Genomic DNA, 19856 nt, shown 5'->3' with positions numbered 1-19856 from the left:
TTTTTTTAATTTTTTTGAATCAAACTTAAACTAAGCTAAACTACATTCAGACTATAGGCTAAGAAAAATAAAATAAAACCTAAATAAACGAAAATTAACTCTAAATTAAAATCTAAACTATAAAAAAAGCCTAAGAAATTTTTATTTTTATAATCTTTCTTTTCTTTCTTTCTTTTTTAAATTTAAAATCAAAACAAAAACAAAAACAAAGTGAAACAAAACAAAGTGAAACAAAAGGAAAAATAAATAAGATAAAACTAATTTCTTTTTTATGCTTTTAATTAAAATGAAACCAAACCCAATTTTTATTTTTTTTAAAGCTTTTAAAAAAAATCAACACTAACCTGAAATTTAAATACGCAAAACTAAAAGAAAAATAAAAATCACACGCTAACCCTAACCTAAAACGTAAACTAGCAGACATATAGATAAAACTGAAGCAAAATCGTATTCATTGTTGCTTGGTGTGTGCAGGTGATCAACGGGAGGAGAACAAAGAATTCGACGCATGTAGTTTCGATGGTAGAGGTGACTGCATGCAGGTGGAAAGGGAAGACGACAGTGATGGATGGAGAGCAGCTCGAGGGGATTCGATTCTGAGTAGGCTAGATGGCTGCAAACAATGATGAGGGATGATAAAGGTGCGTGAAGGCGAATGGAGCTGCGGGAGTGAGAAGGAGGTTCGATTTGGATTGGCAGCGGATATAGTTGAGGGTTGGAAGGAGCTTCACGCGGAGTTGCAATCTGCGTGAGGGAGGAGCGTCAAATGCATGAAGGAAAAAAGAGGCAGCGCTGGAGAGGGTTAAGATTTTCTGGCAGCGTGGAGGTCTGAGACGTTTAGCATATGCAGCGAGGGTGAATAGTGTGAAGGCTGCGTGGAAAGAGAGTACACAAGTAAGAAGAGAGCGTGTGAAAACAGAGGCTTGCTAGCAGATTTGAAGACCGCGGGATATGCGTAGAGCTGCGTGGATGAAGCTGGAGCGGCACGTTGAAGAACAACAACTGATGCTAGCGTACAGTGAGGAGGGCGATGGGTATAGTAGACACCGCAAGGACACTCGAAACTTTCCAGAAACCTCAACACAGCATCAGACAAGAGAAGCAAGCAGATTTGTGCCCCAGAAACCCTTGAAGCAATTTTAATAAAAATTTTAAATTGCCCTACTTCAGATTTAACTGATGAAAATCCCAAAAAATTTCCAGATCTGAAATAAACACCCCTGCACATGCTATTTTCTGGGGCCAGATCTGGCTTCACACACAAAAAATTTCTTCTCAGATCTGCAACCTGCAATGACAACACAGAACACCGAGAAGTAAAATGTGCCAGAAACAAAATTGAAACCCTAAATCAGCTAAAAATTTATAGTATTTACAGATATAAGGCTCTTTAGTAGCCAAATTTGTCAATAATCACAGTAATATTATCAGAATTTAATTTTAATGTGAGACACTTTAGAAAACCCCGCATGCATTCATAAAAAATTTCAAATGATAAGCTCGGGATCAAGAATTGGCTGGGCTCTTTCAGAAAACACAATCTGGTAGTTGGTTGGTTCAGCCGAGAACTTCCCCTAACGCCGGTAATCTGAAAAAAGGATTTCCTGCACAGCTTAAAATCAATCATTAACATAGAGGGAAAAAACGATAGAGAAATCCAGATCAAATGGAGATACCTGCCATTATATTTCAGAATCTAAACTATCATTCAAACCCTAGAGATCAGACAAGATACCTGTGCCTGAATCAATCTTCATCAAGCTATTATCGATGACTGAAAATAAAATTATGTAGAAAAATAAAAGATCTTACAACATTTCCAGAAGAGTAACACCAGCAAGATTTTTAGCCCCAAAGTCTTTCTTTATTGCACAAAAAAATGACTACAAGAGAGCTTTCTTTAGCACCAGACTCTTAGATCCAATCTGATCTCAAATGACCCCTAGCACCCTATTTAAAGGAAAAATTCCCAACAGCTAGTTCGAGTGATCCACGTCAAAAGGATCTCGACCGTCGATGAGGATCAAGATATCTCTTAATCTCATCCGTCGAATTTTTTAATGCATTAAAAAATTGAAATTCTGCATTTATTTACTCAAAAATATTATTATTTTATTATTTTTAAGTTTTTATTTTATTTTATTATTTATTTTTTTAATTATATATATATATATTTTTTAATTTTTAATTTTTTTAATTTCTTAATTATTTATAACTTTAATTTTTTATTGTTTTTTTTTTTTTTTTCAATTTTCAATTTTTATTTTTAAATGGATCCTCGAACTTAGCCTTTGGAAAAATCACCTAGGACTTAGGACCTATGAGGGGATTAAAACATTTCTTAACCCTCAAGACACTTTATATCATGACTTTTACAATTTTACATCTCAAGGGGGAAAACCCATTTGACATAGACCCTCATAGACCACCCAGTTTTGCGACCAAATATAATCTAGCAGATCAACGCACTAGGATTCCCCTAAGATTCTAATGACAAAATTCATTCCGGCTTTGGGGTTAGGTTGAAGGAAAACTCTGCCGATCATGGATCGGTGAGACAAAAAACCTTCCAGAATGTAGATTATCACTAGAAAATTAGGTCCACCTAGGCAATTTACATACATGACTCAACTCTGCTAAGATTATTTACAATTCACACATGCAGATTGGGTTTACAACATAAATATGATCGGGCTGATGATGACAATCGAATGGCACGGACATGTCGATCCAGTGTTGCCCCTTTTGCGAAGAAAAGGGGGTGTACTGCTATGGGTAGTTGACACGTAGTGGTCAACAGTAGTGTTTAAGCTTCTCCATGAGCATCTTCTTCTTAGGGCAGCGTATACTCTTAGGATCTCTCCTCCCTCCAAAACCCAAAGACAAGTGGAGTGGAAGAGACCACAAGAGGTGTGTCTAAAATGACTTGCAAGGCACCTCTATTTATACTAAAACATGGAGGACAAGCAGGGGCAATTTGGTTGCTGGCCGACCTTGAAGAATTGTCCCATAACACAAATAAATTAATATCTCCATGAATACATGTCGGAATCAGATGATCTTTAAATCAATCCTACACCTCTCGACGAGAGGAATCCAAGAAAAATATCAGCTGCCATGAATAAGAAGACCCACATGGAGTTTGGCCCTAGTTGCCAATTTTAACAGATAGTGAGTCAGTAATCTAGCCGGCAATGCTAGTTTGGACTGCATAACTTTTACTCCATATGTTTCATTGGTGACAGATAATAATCTATAGGCCACAAACACATGGGTTAACCTCACTGAATCTTGATGCATGTAAACATCTAACAAGAACTGCATTCCTCATTCCTATGATTATTTCATGTCATCATACCAAATCTCAATGCACAAGATGTTAATTTTTAGGGCTATATTGTTCTCTGCTGAAGATAATTGCATTTATAAACTTTTCAACATTTTCACATTACATTCATCCCATAACATCATATTATCATTAGCAATTATGTAGAGAGAACAATAACATCAATAATGTAATGAAACAATAAAGGAACAATAGAAGAAAAACATACACAATAGAGACACCAGGATTTAGGTCAGCGACTAGGGAAAAACCCCACAAGGGGGAAAAGCCAACTAAATTCTTCTTCTGTTAGATATTCATCAATTGTTCAATTGAGATACAAAGTACAATATCAATTACATCAGGTCTCCTAGGGCCAACCCAAGTCATTTCAGAACTACATTTGTGAACTCAACGATCTGATCTCCGACAATCAAACAAGTCCAGGAGAGCTACTATCATATCACTGTCTCAAGTTGCATCATCCATGTCATTGCAATCATCAAGATCAAGAGTCTTCACTGTCAAGTGTCATCATTACTGTCATGAAGGTCACTACTGTCATCAAGGGAATGCCGTCATTGTCATCAAAAGTGTGTTATCTCTGTCATCTACATAGGCATTGTCATAAGGTCATACATATACTGGCAAACCAAATGTCATATTAATATACTGTCACACCAAATATAACTGTCATTTATATGTATGTTACTGTCTTATAATCGAATATACCACTGTCTCACTGTCCCATAGACCATTGTAATAAATACCCATCATTGCTATCAAAACACTCTGTCTTGCTGTCACTCAAAGTAACTGTCCATACACCATAAGATATAGTATACAAAGATAGAGAATGCGAGCCTAATGTGAATCTAAGAGATAATCATATGAGCTATAGAAATCTTAGTGCAAGCCACGGTAATATATATATATATATATATATATATATATATATAGTATGTGAGCCGCAATAAGAGATAAGATCCATATAGAGAGGTGTGATCCATATTAAGAGCAATATGAATCATTGGAGTACAGTGCACTGTCTAGAATTATCAAATGCAAGTTATTGTATATATAGTGAGCCATTGTAATGTGTAAAGTACAAAATGAGCCACATAAATTATGTGAACCTTAGAACGTTCAAACCATAAATATGCGAGCCTTAGAATCGTTCGAACCACATAAAATGTAATGCGATCCTCAATGAATGGTAGCGAGCCATAGAGAGAAAGATACGTGCCTTACTGTTGTAGATTGCGAGTCACAGAGGTATACATACGAGCTACTCAATTTTGTCTATGAACCATCATACGATGTGAGCCTCATGAATAATTTATGCGAGCCCAGGTAATTGTAAAACGAGCCACTATAATTGTACTCGTCACAAACATATCAGATTCCACTGACCACAGACATATGCGATGTCACTGCCACTATGTGTAATGCAAACTATTGTAAACCACTATTAAATGCGGTCCATCAATGCCTGCCCTATATAGCATGCCATAGAGTGTAGATACAATCCACAAGTTACAGGTATATTTGTGCGACAAAGTTTAGATACAATTCATGAGCCACAAGGTATATTCGTGCCACAGTGATGCAATCCACATATTTGAGTGCGAGCCATCACAGATCCAAGCTTTTACAAATGCGAGCCATCTTAGATATGATCCATCACAGATGCAAATTATCACATATATGAGCCATCACAGATCCGAGCCTTTACAAATACGAGTTATTTTAGATACGATCCATCTCAGATGCGAGTTATTTGTTTAAGCATTAGAGCCATGTCCTGTTGGAATTTCTAAGTTTAACCCGTTAGAAATTCTTCATGTACTCTCTGATTTATTTCTTCCTACTTGTTCAATTACTTAACAAGTTATTTACCATGTAAATACTGAAAATAAATACAAGTACAATATCAACACATACAAATCATCAATTGAAAGTAAACAAGCACACAAGTGACACCGTTGTTTTTGGACTAATGTCCCCGGGAAAACCCAATGCGGGAAAACCGATGCAGCTATTAAGAGGGTTTTATTATTATGCAATTTTAGAATACAACCTGGGTGCCAGAAATGGCTCACCCAACAGAGAATGCCCTCGACAGTAGTACCTCTTAGTTAGAGACAAATATTCTGGCTAAATCACTGGATGAACGATCCCACAACAACTATGCAACTTCTGCTGCTCTGCATCACTCTGATAGGGACTCTGTCACCCTATCCGACTCTCCAGCTCTCAGTCTGTCCCACACAATGTTTTAAAACTCCGAGTCGGCCGAGGGTCGACTCCGACTCCGACTCGGTATCGACTCGGTCAGCTCGATTTCAATGACTCGGTCGTTGTAAAAAATACATTAAATATTTATTTTTTTATTATAAAAAAACATAATTTTAAAGATTTTCATTCTTTTTTCCAGACACACAGCATTAGAATGTAGATAGAAGACGACATATGATCAAAGTAGGCTCATGAATATATCCATTATATCAAAATGGCACCCAGTGCACTGTCCAATACATACATGATCATGATATAGAGATCAAAACAAAAACACATAACCAAGGAGGCTAGAAATGGCCTCTACAACAAAAGTAAATTGTGACCAGTACTACTGGCTACTGCTAGAGGAGCCAAGATCATGTGGATCAATCTCTGGATCATCAACAGAGTCAGACAGGGGGCCCCTCCTCATGATCATCTCCAACTGCAACTGTAGAACTGGTAGCAGTAGCACTAGCAGGCTATGCAACAGTTGCAAGCTGAGATAGACGAGATATGTGCTTCTGTCGTGGCTGAGCAGAGGAAGTGCCTGCAACTGGAGGACTTGCTGGCTCTGAGGTTGAGGCTAGTACAAGTGGATCAGGATCTGCATTCAACTGAACATTATGTTCGAGTGATGCTATCGTCTGTAATTCATAATCCATATCCTCATCAGAAGCAAACTCTGCTGGATGACTCTCCACTACCCAATCTGATGTTGGATCAATGTCTTCCAACACAATGGGATCTGAATCAGGTCTTTTGTTCAGCAATTGGTTGTGCCTGAGCCGGAGGTTGTATTGGACATATACTAGATCATTTAACTGTTTTTGATCCAAACGATTTCTCTTCTATGTGTAAATCCTCTCAAAGATAGACCAATTGCGCTCACACCCAGTAGCACTGCAAGTTTGACTCAAAATACGAATTGCAAACTTCTACAATTCAGGACAATGGCTACCAAAAGCCTCCCACCATTGTGCTGCAAAAAACATAGGAGTGTAATGAGTTAGCTCAACAAAATTACAAATTATATCCAACTTTCAAATTATAAACGATTTAACAAAATAAGTATTAAGAATTTGAAAATTGAAATTTTTGTTTACTTGGCTCATTTGCTTCCCTTGCAATCTTTGCTAGGTTCTTCCCAAAGGTACCTGAGGCATTGCTGAAGGTTGTGACCTGTCGGTGTATCTCCAGCTGATCACACTCCAATGGGATCATGCGATCAATGCAGTCAATCAATCCATCTCTAACCTCCCCCCTCAAAGCTCCCGTCGCCTTAGCTTTATAATGATACCGTGGGTTCAAAAAATACCCAGCTGCATGTATAGGGTGATGGAGTTGATTGTTCCATATTTCATCAATGATTGCCCAAATGGGCCCATACTTAGCCACTTTATCCTTGTATGCCCTCTTTATTTGCTCCTTTGCTTGATCCATAGCCTCAAAAAATGAAGCCCATAGCCAATCTTTCCCCAGCCACCAACCGCAACACCTTAACCAGTGGCTCAGCAAGCTTCACAATCTCTGCTGCCTTTCTCCAAAATATTTCTTCATTAACTTTCTTTTTCAATTCTTTGCCTTCCAGTTTGTGAGACCACTAGCTTTGACTCCATTTTTCACCGGAAAAAATCTTTTGCAAGTTTCTATGTCGTGAAAGCATAGATTGCAATGTCAAAAAATGAGTGGCAAATCGAGTGATGGCAGGCCTAATAATATCCCTGCCCCTTGTGTGTTTCCTCATCAGGATTGTATATAAATTTTGTTATGCTTTTGGCATGATCTACAATGTTTTTGACCCAATCTAATTTGCCAATATCCTCAAGCATGAGGTCTATGCAATGTGCAGCACATGGGGTCCAAAAGATGGTTCTTTGTTTTTCCTCTAACAGTTTACCAACAAGAACATAGTTAGAGGCATTATTTGTGATGACTTGAGCAACATTAGCTACCCCCACCTCCTCAACAACCTCATCCAATAGCTGAAACAAAAATTGCCCATCTTTTACCTTATCAGATGCATCAACTAATTTTAGAAACACGGTTCACTGTGGGCAGAAGATAAGAAACTTTATGATGATACAGTTTCTTTGATCAGTCCATCCATCTGACATGATGGTACATCCTGTTCTTGCCCATGAGTCCTTGAAATCTTTCAAATACTCATTAATGGGGAAAATTTCTGTCTGCAAACAGTACCCCCTTAGCTCATGCATAGTAGGGCCTTTGAAGCCTTTTCCAGCAGCATGTATGGCATCAAACATAGGCTCATAATATGGTGAACGAGAAGCATTGAAGGGGATATCTGCATCATACCACCATATAGCTATGTAATCACAAGCAGTCTCCCTCAATTCTTTCTTCCAATGGTCATCTAAAGTGGGCTGCATATGACTTCTACTAGCTTGAGAACCATGTGCATCTGATGGAGAGGAGGGAGTGAAATAAATTTTGATATTCATATCACCCTTTTTCATTTTACCCTTTCCCTTTTCTTGAATAGACTCAAAAGAGGGAGGAACATATCGAAAGGGGTTGGATGCATCAGTACAAGGGATAGATGAAGAACCCTCAAAATCAAATGGGGGTTGGTAGCCATCATTTTTTGTATATTCCTTTTCCTCCCAATTTCAGCCTCTTTGCCTAGCCTTATCTTCTTTAAACTTCTCAAAGTTGGCTAACAAATCCTTCATAATCTCCCCAATTTCTAGTGAGGTACATGGAGTAATTTGGCCTCTAATCCCCGCCAAGTGTTGTTTCAACCTGTTAATGCCCCCAGGACCTTCCTTAATTTTCATATGGCAAAATTTGGAATGCATTTGACTATCAACCATTTCAACATATGCCCAAGCAACATCTTTCACTCTAGGTGCCATTCTTTGACTTGGAAATGAAAGCAAAAAATCTGAAAATGAAAACAAAAAAAAACCATTGATTCAATGTTCATGTCTTTCACAAAAAACACTCTTCAAGATTTCCAGATTTGCACATAAAATTTAATAAGAAAAAACAAATTTTTACAAGTGAAAAAAAATACCTCCAGGCACACACTGCCTTCTCAAGCTTGCTCCAAGGAACCAACTCCTCAATGGAAAATGCTGCTCCAAATGGCTGCCCAAGAAGCTCCTCACTCCAGCTATAATGCTTGCCCAAGACTCCTCACTGCTGCTCCAAAAACAAACTCAACAACTCCTCACAAACTCTCACTGAAATTCTCACTCAAATGCATGAGATGGCTGTGAGAGAATGAGAGGGGTTGGGTGGGTTAAATAGGGTTTAGGAGAGGGGAATGGACCCCAAAGACCAAATAGGCAAACTAAAAACTGGTTTGGAGTCCCCCAAAATAAAAAAAAAAAAATCGTTGTTTACGGGTTTTGTGGGCCGCTGTCTCTAACTCGGCCGTGCCGGCCAGGTTAATGCCGACCCGACTGACCAAACCGTTTCCATGGTCGAGTCAATTTTTTGGGCATCGGCTCGGACCAACACGGCTGAGTCAATTCCGAGCCAGCCTGTTTTCAAAACACTGGTCCCACGAAATGCTCCCAGTGATGCCTCTAGGCACTGCGTCAACCTCTCTGGCCCAGCGTTAGCCTCTCTGGGCTCAGCTTCTGGAGCCTCTGCGTCAGCCCTTGGACCCTCTGCGTCTCACACGCTGGCCCTCTTTGGCTCTGTGCAGCTCCTGGTTGCCTCTGCGTGGCCTCTAGCTAGCTCTACTTCTCTCTCCTAGCTCTGCGCTGATCCTCTTGGTACTAACTCTGCCTCTCTGCTATGTATTCATTACCCCTCAGCTGCAACTCAGATCACTCACTCAATTTCCTCAGCAAACCCTGCCCCAGAAAATCAAGTTCTTGATCTCTCTTGGTGTGTTCTCCAACTGACCCTCAAGCCTCCTCTTATACTTTTCTCGTTGGTCCATCAACGACCGAGATTAAATCTCTAATCAACGACTAAGATTAGATTTGGCTTGATCCATGACTTTTGGACCATTCTAACCCAATTTTATATTAATACCCATTAATATTTTATTTTTCCTAAGTTTAGACTTAAGAACTCCATTAAAAATATTAATTATTTTAATATCTCCCAAACCGGTTAGACTCTGCCCAAGCCCTTTTTGGGTCTTGGAGATCTCATGTGCTTTAGCCTCTCCACCAATTTTCATGGCTAACACATCTAATGATACCCCAATCAACATGTCCAAACCATAAACTATAAGGTTTTATTTATATAAATCAACGAGGTGCCCTTGGTGCCATTGTAGCCCTTTTTGGTGAGGTCGACTTGGAAGAGAACCTTCTATTTTATTCTTAATATCTTTTAAATATATTTGCCAAATATTTAGGTGAATTGCACAAATAAATTTGTCATGCAATATAATAATATGAGGAGACTCAACCACTTTAAAATTGTTGGACACCTAATCCGCTAAGGGTTGGTGTGATGGAATGTGAACAGTCTAAGGGAGTCCAAGAGACCTTGGAATACGAAACCAAGGGTCATATGAATGTAATATAAATGTATATCATGTTAATAGTAAATGTAATTCAAGGTTTTATCATTCATATTCTATCCACATTCCATGTGTGTTTAACATGGTATCAAATTAGGTATGTTTCTAACCTGCTCAATCTTGTTTGAGCCACTGGTTTTATGGCATCTTTGTGTTTCTTAGTTCTGCCCTATTGTCTCTATCCTATATGCTAGAATTTGAGCATTCTCATTGTGCCCCTGTCCATAGGGATCCTAACACTCCACTAAAATTTGTTGTCTGCCAAAAATTTTCCTGCCATTATACTCTGTCCTCTGCGTTGGACTAATAACCATATTGCGTAAATGCATTGAAGAATGAAATTGGGAGACTGTGCGTCCTCCCATTCCACGGTTACTTGAAATCTTCTGCCATAGTGAGGTTGTTAGAGCTAAATTTTGTTGATTTGTGGTAGCATCGGATGTGCTCTAGCCATGAAAATTGGTGGAGAGGCTAAGGCACATGAGATCTCGAAGACCTAGAAATCGTTTTGAGAAATTCCATCCGGATGAGGAGTTATTAAAATAATTAATATTTTTAATGGGTTCCTAAGTCTAAACTTAGGAAAATAAAAATATTAATGGGTATTAATAAAAACAAGGATGAGAAGCTTCTAAGAGACGAGGATCAAGTCCGTTTTAATCTTAGCCTTTGATTAGAGCTTTAATTTCAACTGTTGATTCATCAACAGGAAAAGTATAAGAGAAGACTTGAGGGTCATTTGGAGATACACCAGCAGATACTCAGTATCTCAGGGAAAATCGATTCTCAAAGAGGAGATCGATTTCAGAGGGAGAGTTGCAGGGTGGAGGAAGAGGGGGGATTAGCAACAGTTAGGGAGCTCAGAAGAAGTGACATAGGGACTCTGAGAAACAACGTAGAGGGAGACTTAGATCAGAGAGACACATGGATGATGCAGAGAGGGACCAGAGCTGCGTAGAGCCACGTAGAATGATGCAGGGCTAACACAGTGGAGAAAGGAAGCTCTCCAGGGTGTTGAAAGTCTCGGAGAAAAAGTCTCAGGTGCTTTCTCCCAGTGTCTATGTAAATTTTTCTGTAAAAGCGATTACTGCTGAAGATTGCTAGGCCCTCCTCTGCTGCACTGGTTTTCCCGCATTGGGTTTTTCCGGGGACAATTGTCCAAAAATAACTGTGTTGATGTGATTGATTCTTGTGAATATATTTATTTCTGTATAATGATGTGATATCTGCAGTAGAATTTATTTTAATGTTTATTGAAGGGATTTCATGAGTAACTTATTGGGAATAATAATTAGGTGAAATAAATCAGTTACTGCAGTAATAGAATTTATTTTTAGAAATTTTCACAAATTTAGATGCCTCTGACAATGCAACTCCTCTCTTGAGTAAAAATGTTCCCAATCCTTCGTCTAACAATTCTTCCATCTCACAATTCCTATTCTGGCTTGGGCGTTTTATCTTCCCTAGCAACCTAACGCTCCTATGCACTTGAGCTTTGCCATCCCTGTTAGACATTATTGTCCACCCAGTATTGTTTGCTCCAACCTTAGATAAGATCATGTTATTTGGGTACTGTATATCAATTGGCTGACACCATTCTCGATCGCCTTTGCGTTTATTTAACTTCTAGATGCGGACACGATGAAATTCCTTCTGTAGGAATACCACTCCCATCTCATTCATATAAAGAAGGAAACATCAATCCGTGAAAATCTCGACACTCTTCAGGCAATCTAATTTCCGTCCAACGCCAGTCTGCAACAATAAATGTTTCCATATGATACTTGAGATCCACAGATAGGTTCAACCAATAAACCTTTCCTTTGGAATAGATACTCCTTTTTCGAGGTCGAATGGATGACAAAACTGTCACAGAAACCCTAGTACATGCATTGGAATCTGAATCGTAAATCTCCAAGAGATTTATATTTCCCGTTTCTTGTCCACGTTGACAGGACGAGGAAGTTGTCTGCAAGTCCTTGTAGCCAAATTGCCTAAGGAAAGATCCCAATTGTCTCGCCTGCTATAATAGAGGTAGATGCTCTTGCAACTATCCACAAGGATTTGGTCTTTAGGGAACAAATAATTTAAATGTTTTTGCCTAAACCATTGCATCTTAATTCTGTAATGCAAGTTTCTCTAGTCCCTCAGAATTGAATCAAGAAGCCTGGGATCGAAGAATGCATTGTATTCTTTGCAAAGCATCACGGGAGGAGGAGTTCCAATGAATGCAGACAACCCTTACTTTGGGATGAAAGTGAGCAGGCAATTGAGATAAAATCTTAAACACCAGGTCATCGGATAAATTTTGCTAATTGCTCCCTTCTATTTCCCTGGTAACTTATCTGACCCTCGCAACCAGATGGATTAACTGTGTTTATTTCATATGTGTTGTAACAGGAGGAGGAGTGTTGTGTTTGGCAAGAATGTTTATTTCCCTGAACATTTCTCCCACAATTTCTCTGTAGTATAAAGCTCTACATGTTTTCTTGATTTGTGTGCCTATATTCCCATCCTCGTGCTCATTCGTAGTCCATTTCTATTGTCTAGAAACTCATCCAATGTCTAAAGCATCTATGTTCTGTGTTGATTGGAGTGCTGAGTTGGATCTCTGCATTGAATGAAGTGAGGAGTGAGATGGGTATGTTGAACTGGTGTTGTGGTGTGGTGAGCGTGGAATGATGTGTGCTTTGAACCAAACCATGTCATATGTGTGTGAACATGAAGCTGGCGTTCCATAGGAGAGTGATGCCATTGTTTTCGCATGGACAAGGCGTTTACATTTGTCGCAAGAGACTCATTGGTTAATGTAGGTCTATTGGAAGACTTCACATCTAGATTGCAATTGAATGCAAACCGTGTTGCAAAATAAAGAAACCATGAACTGGTAAGTTGTTATGGTCATTGGAGGGTTGTAAAGGAATATGGAAGGGTATATCATAGGGGTTCACATAGTTTGAATCTGCAAAATTAGTGCCCGATGAGGATGAATATCATGCTTTAATTAAAAAAAAGGCAAGTCATTTGTGTAGGTGTGGCATGCTTACCTAAACAAGTTGATCTCTGTAGATTAGTCCCAAACAATGTTGTTATTCGTGGGGGCTATTTGCAATCTTGAAATTTGAATTCCCAATTCCAGGCCTTTAAATTGTAGCAGAACAAATTCTTTCTATATAAATATATTTTTCTGTCCCAAGCAGTGATCTCTAGTGAAGTTTGGCTCTTCTTTTTCGCAGTGTGAGTAGTTTGAATAATTTGAGAAGTGAGTGCATTGAAGCAGTGGGTCATTTGCTGCGTTGAAATTGGTATTGCATTGTATGTTGCAGTGACTTGGTTTAATTTTTCACAGTGTTGTTGGTAGCTTGCTACTCATCTAATAGTTGCAGCTATTTATCATTTTATAGGTGCATTTGTAGTTGAAGACAACACCATTCCTCTGATTATATTGTTTTGAAATGGATTGAATGGATGATGTATTAAAACTACTGAATAATCTAATACATTCCACTGTTGATGAGATGGTTAAGATCAACAAAACCTCTCTTTCCAATATTAAAATTTGTCTACAACATGCACAAGAAAAGATTGATTTTTTGCAGCTTGAGTCACAACTTCAGCAAGAAGAGCTACAACAAAATAGACATCATTCTGAACTTGTTTTTGTTCAAAACAATCCTTTGTTTAAGATTGAGACAGACTCCCATCAACAACAAGAATATGAAGTTGATTAAGATCTAGTGCCCAATGAAGTAGCATATTTGCATGTCGATGTAAATATTCAGGTTCCACTTCCCAAGTCCATCATCAGACCTTGGGAAGAGCTTGTCAACAACAATCACAGAACATGTCTTGGATATGACAAGGAGGTGTCCTTTCATATTCAAAACTATTCCAAGCCCATTCAATTTCAAAGTGCTATGTTTCTTCATGGCGGTTCACCTTTACTTGTTCTAGATTCTGCTCCTCCACATCCACAACCAAAAGTTTTCAAATGCCAACATTGTGATCGAGTTGGCCATGTGAAAGATCACTGTTTTGATCTTTACCCGTGCAAGCATTGTGGTCAGCGCACTCATTCTTCAAACAAATGCTTCAAAAACAAACCTCTTGCAAGAAGAAAGATTCACTTTGGATGGATTGCTTCTTGGCCGTGTGCTTCAACAACCAAGAAGATATTTCACTCATGGCACAATATTTCTTCTCGAATATTGAAAAGTCTTGTAGTTGAGTTTTCTTCATCTTCTCACCTTGTATCTGACAAGGGGGGAATTGATGGTCATATACAAGCTTCAAAGCCACATCAAGCGAGCTTGAGCTACAACCTGAACCTGCTGCCGGAGCCTACAACCAGAGATAACCATACCCAGATTCAGAGTTGTAGCTAGAGACACAGAAGCCCCTAAGCATGCCTTTGGTTGGTGGCCTTCCTTAAACCACCGCAGGTTGCAGACACCTATTGTCCAGGTTGAAGGTCTCCCTCTTCAAAACATTAAGGAGCACTTCCTCTAGCAGAAGACTTCAGCTTCTTTCCAAGTTTGGAAGAGTTCCGGTAATCACACTAAGTGTTCCAAAGTTGGTGGTCATCCTTAAACCACTACAGGTTGTAGGCATCCCTTTTGAAGGTTGAAGGTCTCCTTCTTCAAAGAATTAGGGACACTTCCTCTAGAAGAAGACCTCAGCTTCGTGCCAGATTTAGAAGAGTTCCAGGAACTGCACTAAGCGTTCCAGTGTTGGTGGTAATCCTTAAACCATCGCCGAGTGAGACCTCGAGTTCTCCAACCTTATGCCATCATCTCAGAGAGCACATTCAGCTTATTGCTGTCATGCATTATTGTATTTTTATATTAAAGCTCTCTTCTTGGACTCGTATATACCCCTTCAGATTAGGGGGGGGAATGTTGGACACCTAATCCGCTAAGGGTTGGTGTGATGAAATGTGAACAGTCTAAGGGAGTCCAAAAGACCTTGGAATACAAAACCAAGGGTCATATGAAAGTAATATAAATGTATGTCATGTTAATAGTAAATGTAATTCAAGGTTTTATCATTCATATTCTGTCCACATTCTATGTGTGTTTAACATAAATAATATTTTCTTTTGTCCAATTCGAATTCTTCCTTTGACCAATATAAATTCTCTTTGGGGCACGATGGGCTTCATTTGGGGTTTTTGGATTCCTATGGGGAAATTCGTCCCATAGCTGCGCCAAATTTCAACACAAGAAAGCTTGAAAGACATTCCTGCAATCAATAGACCCTGATCATAACTGCACATCACAGCCAGAAGGACTATTCCTTGAAAGTGCACACGTTACTCACTACTATTATAAGTAATCTGCAAGTAATAGTGTCCATTACTGAGCTTATAATGAGAAATAGTAGGTTCAATTTCTCAAATAAAAAGAGATTAATATTGCATATTACTTTGTAAGTTGACTGTCTAAATAATAGAATCTGAGGACTAGCATCTAGCTTTTTGTTGTTATCATGTACGGATGTTTCATCCTTTATGCATCTTTCTTATATATCAAATGTTTGTAACATAGTCTTTAAAAAATGGGAAAATTACCCAAAAGAATGCATCGGAGGAGATTTATTCCCAACCTAGTTTCTCCCCGACTTCAGGTTTATATGCTGATTCAATGTGGAAAAGATAGACACAGTTTATTAACTCTGAAAATTGGGAAAAATGGGGAAACAAATTAGCAAGCATTATATGTCAATTTTTAATTATATTTAAATTTCAATACAAAAATGCAGAATATGATGCAGATTAAAGACCAAATTTACTCCCTTGAACTATCCTGAGTTTTTTCTCTCAAAAATTCGGATATGTCAACTGAAAAAAGGCAAAGGGAACTTCAAAATCACACCTTGTACATGTTTTATTTTCAGGTGCAGGAGATTAGTTGGCCAAGAGAATAAATGAACAAAATTTCCGATTTTATCTACATTGAGCTACTCTCGTTAAGATTACTCCTGACTTTCAGCAACCTATTATTTCCTGTATTTATTGGGTTTTTATGGATTTCATTGACAGGTTTGTTTTGCCAGTGCTGCCAATTACTTTGATGTTTAGTGGATACTTATTGGCTGAGATAGATAAACCTGATTTTCCCCAAAGAAATCTAGGAAAGTCGGATAAGGCTCAAAAGTCGTCATCGTGGAAGTATTTTATGGTCTTTGGCCTTCTCATAACAAATATTCCAGCAGCTTTGTACACGAGTTTAGTACATCAGGTATTTGTTCTGTTCTGATGATTTGAGAAGATTTTCAGAAACAACAAAAACTGATCTATGTACAGCTTTGCTGCATCTGACTTTGGGATTTGCCCCAGACAGAGAGGGAGTGAAGCTGTTATGGTTTTTCTTGCCAGGGAAGCAGACAAACATCAAGTGCAGAGTGTGACTTTTTTAATGCAATGCCATGCAACTCCATATTATGCTTCACTACACCGAAATTTAACCATGCGCTTCCTGGATTGTTCCCCAAGGTGAGGTTGTTAGGCTACATTTTCTATTACTGTATTATTTTGAGGTATTCTCTTTTGAATGTCAGTTCTTGAACTAATCCCTATTGTCTGAACTCTGTTTCTGGTTTATTTAATGGAATTCAGAAGTGACAGTGACACTGACAATAACGCAGAGGAGCTTATAGATGAATCAGACCGTTTCATGAGAGATCCAGTAGGCTTTGTGTTGAACATGTTTAGTAGTCTGCCACTACCAAGTCATATAGTGTTGTTCGACTCTCAGGCAGTGCAATTGAGAGAAGTTTTAGCATTGCATGGCTATGTACAGGTGGTGTAAATATTCTTTAGTACACCATAGTCTTTTGGATTTTATTGCTGCTGAATTTTCCTTTTTAGGACTAAGTTATCTGCAGAATTATGCTGATCAATTTGTCATTGTAGCAGGTTCAGAGATCCTTTCATGCACACTTTCCAGTTGATCGTGAGCTACAAGGATATGTTGTTGTTTATCAGCGAACTGTTTAATTTTTTTTTTGAACTATGGCAATACACCCTTTTTTAATCCAGTTATCACTTCCTTACTATGAAACATCTTGAGAAGTTATAACACTGGAACAGCACTGTCAGAAATTAGATGGGATAACCAATTGTTATAATTAATTTTTCTGAGAGGTAAATGTTGACAGTTATTGTAATGTTTATCTCTTTTTGGTAAGGTGGATTACAACTTTTAGAAAAAACAGAAGAAATGCCAGGGAGATCGATGGCATTTGTCTGCAAACATGGGAAGGATTCATTTGACAGATTGCTTTTGCATCCTTCTCATGATGCTCAACTCTTTTTGCAATAGTTTGTATATTGAAATATACCAATTTCAATTGTGCATCCTATTTTCTTTGATTGGATGTGATTGCGGTGATCTTTTTCACTAATGTTAACATTGAAATAGTAACATGCAGAGTCCAGATTATGGTGTTAGGTGTGGACTTTGTATAGAAGTTTGGTATCGCTGACAACTAGGTAAGTATTAAAAAATTAAAAATATCCAAGTTCAAAGATCATGATTTATTTCCATAATTGCACTCTTTCCTTGTTTAGTGTTAGAAATTATAGTATTACATGGGCATGTAATGTATAACAAGCAAAATAAATTATAATGGCTGAATTTATGCAGTATTATGCAGATAGATGATCAGACATGGTTTATGAGTATAAAAGGAACCCATCTTTTCTCTGGGTGCAGGTAATTTATTCAGTGTACAATTAACTTTTTTCTAATCACTTTTTTCATATTGCTTACATAAATTTTTTATTGGAGACCTTTCAAAATGCGTAGTATATATATTATAAATAATTGATCTTGCTTGAGTCAAACACGAGAACAAAATCTGCCTGACCCTGATGACCATGCAAACATGTGTTAATTTACATGTGTTAATTTTTGTAACTATGGTCGGTTTTCATAATGTATGGTTAAGTCATTATGAACTTGTAAAGCTTATTTAAATGATTAAAAAAAAAGAGAAAAAATGTTTTGAGTCAAAGTCCCATTGTGACTTACATAAGAAAAAAATTGATTTTTTAAAATTAAAGTTTTGGTTCCAAAAATGTAAGGGTGGCCGCCTCCTAGTCAAGTCGACCTCATCATGATTTCAAGGCGGCTCCGGCAAAGACACCTATTCGACTCCATGAAAAGACTATAAACATATGACATTACGTCCTCCTTTGTGCACAAGAGAAGCTCACATGGTCTGAGGCAAGCAATTTGGGTATCTTTCTCTCTGTGGTTTGGCCTATTCTAAGGGCTACTATCTGAGGCAGAACGAAGATACTTTATGAGACAGAACGAAGATATTCCCGAGGCATGCAAAGGCTGTTCCTGAGGCATGCTAAGGTTATTTCTGAGGCGGAGCAAATAATATTTCTATGGCAGATCAAAAGGCATTTCTGAAGTATTGAAGAAGCAAGATCAGAGGATGTTTTCCATGGGCCAGATTGACTTGACTAGGAGGATGAGCCTTGGACCAAGTTTGACCAAGTTTGACTTCGATGTGTGTCTATTGAATTAAAGAATTCTCTATTGAAAGGGTTGCTGTGTTTTTCCCCATGAGGGTTTTCCTAGGGTAATTTCTTGTGTTCTTGTGTATTTGTCTCTTTATGTTTTATTGTACTATTGTGTTATATGGTTGATTTCTTTTTGTGTTATTATTGAATGATGGAATGCAAATAAGAATTAAGAGGATAAAAAATATTTCCGTGTATGAAAGACACTTGTAAAATCAACAATATGAACCTCGCCCTAAGGGAATCCATGTGTTATGAATAAAATATATTAAATATAAACAATGATGATAATCGTAATAATGATTAGTTAATTAGTAATTAATGCTGAAGAGGCATGTCTAATGGGACACGAATTTCCATGAAGAGGCACACGCCTAGTATATAAGTAGGCCCCTCACTCTTATTTGTAACATCATTTTTATTCATAAAATTTAATATATATTCTTGTATCATAAATGGAGTTTTATATATTCCAAGTCTTCTGGAGTATTTAATTTGAAAACAAACTTTGTTTGTTCCATTTGGTATCAGAGTAGTTCGATCCTTCCGCTACTCAACCGATGCACAAGAGTCTCATTTTTTGATTCTGGCCTTTGACTATCAAATTTTTGTCAACCTTGTTGTCATCATAATCGAAGCATTTCACTAGTCAATTTCTAGAGGTTCTTCAACATATCATGTCATTTGGGCCACTAGCATATTGGCTTAACCTTGCCAAAAATTGTGGACCAAATCGAAGGGGCACTACTGTCGTCCAAATTGTTCAGTGGTATGATCATGAATATTGAAGTCAAGTCGCCATTTCTTTAAAAACACACTATAATTATATTCCTCGGTTCACAAAAATAGTTATCATATACTTAGTCGAACCATATAAAGGATAAATAAATAAATTATAATAATTGATCTCAAAGTTTTATGGGGTTATAAAGGAGTAAGGTTATATATTCATTTTTAATAAAAAAAATGGAAGAAATTTTAGAAAAAGATTAATTAAAAAGGTTTTTTTTTGTAGAGGAATCTTCGGCGAAAATCACATAGAAAAACTTTTGTCGACGCGTTTCGAACCAGCGAGTGTGGTTCATCGTCAGGACAAGTTGAATGAGCAGATCTCATTAAGCACAATAAATAGATAGGGCAGAGAATCCAGCCTTAACGACTAACAACCAACAGCTAAAATTGACTAGAAAACGGCTAGCTTG

At 37.9% G+C, this 19856-nt stretch overlaps 1 protein-coding gene across 2 annotated transcripts in view; it reads left to right on the top strand.

Annotated features, from left to right (window-relative positions):
• Positions 1-17475, top strand: part of LOC149162740 (Alg9-like mannosyltransferase family) — a 117388-nt gene extending 99913 nt beyond the window's left edge. Inside the window, exons 7-10 of one of the 2 annotated variants that reach the window (XM_089437359.1) lie at positions 16159-16357; positions 16460-16611; positions 16735-16918; positions 17035-17475. In XM_089437359.1, coding sequence (XP_089293485.1) covers positions 16159-16357; positions 16460-16611; positions 16735-16918; positions 17035-17115 — 616 coding nt within the window. In that variant the 3' untranslated portion in view covers positions 17116-17475. Of the gene's footprint in view, positions 1-16158; positions 16358-16459; positions 16612-16734; positions 16919-17034 lie in introns of those variants that run through there. The other variant, XM_089437360.1, reaches the window with a different exon arrangement.
• Positions 17476-19856: the final 2381 nt, after the last annotated feature.

This window comes from Pinus tabuliformis, chromosome 5_2, assembly GCF_031772625.1.
Source record: "Pinus tabuliformis cultivar Carrire ecotype Pingquan chromosome 5_2, CPIR1, whole genome shotgun sequence".
Classification (NCBI taxonomy): Eukaryota; Viridiplantae; Streptophyta; class Pinopsida; order Pinales; family Pinaceae; genus Pinus; species Pinus tabuliformis.
The sequence above is the reverse complement of the archived record's forward strand: the minus strand, read 5'-3'. Positions and strand labels throughout refer to the sequence as shown.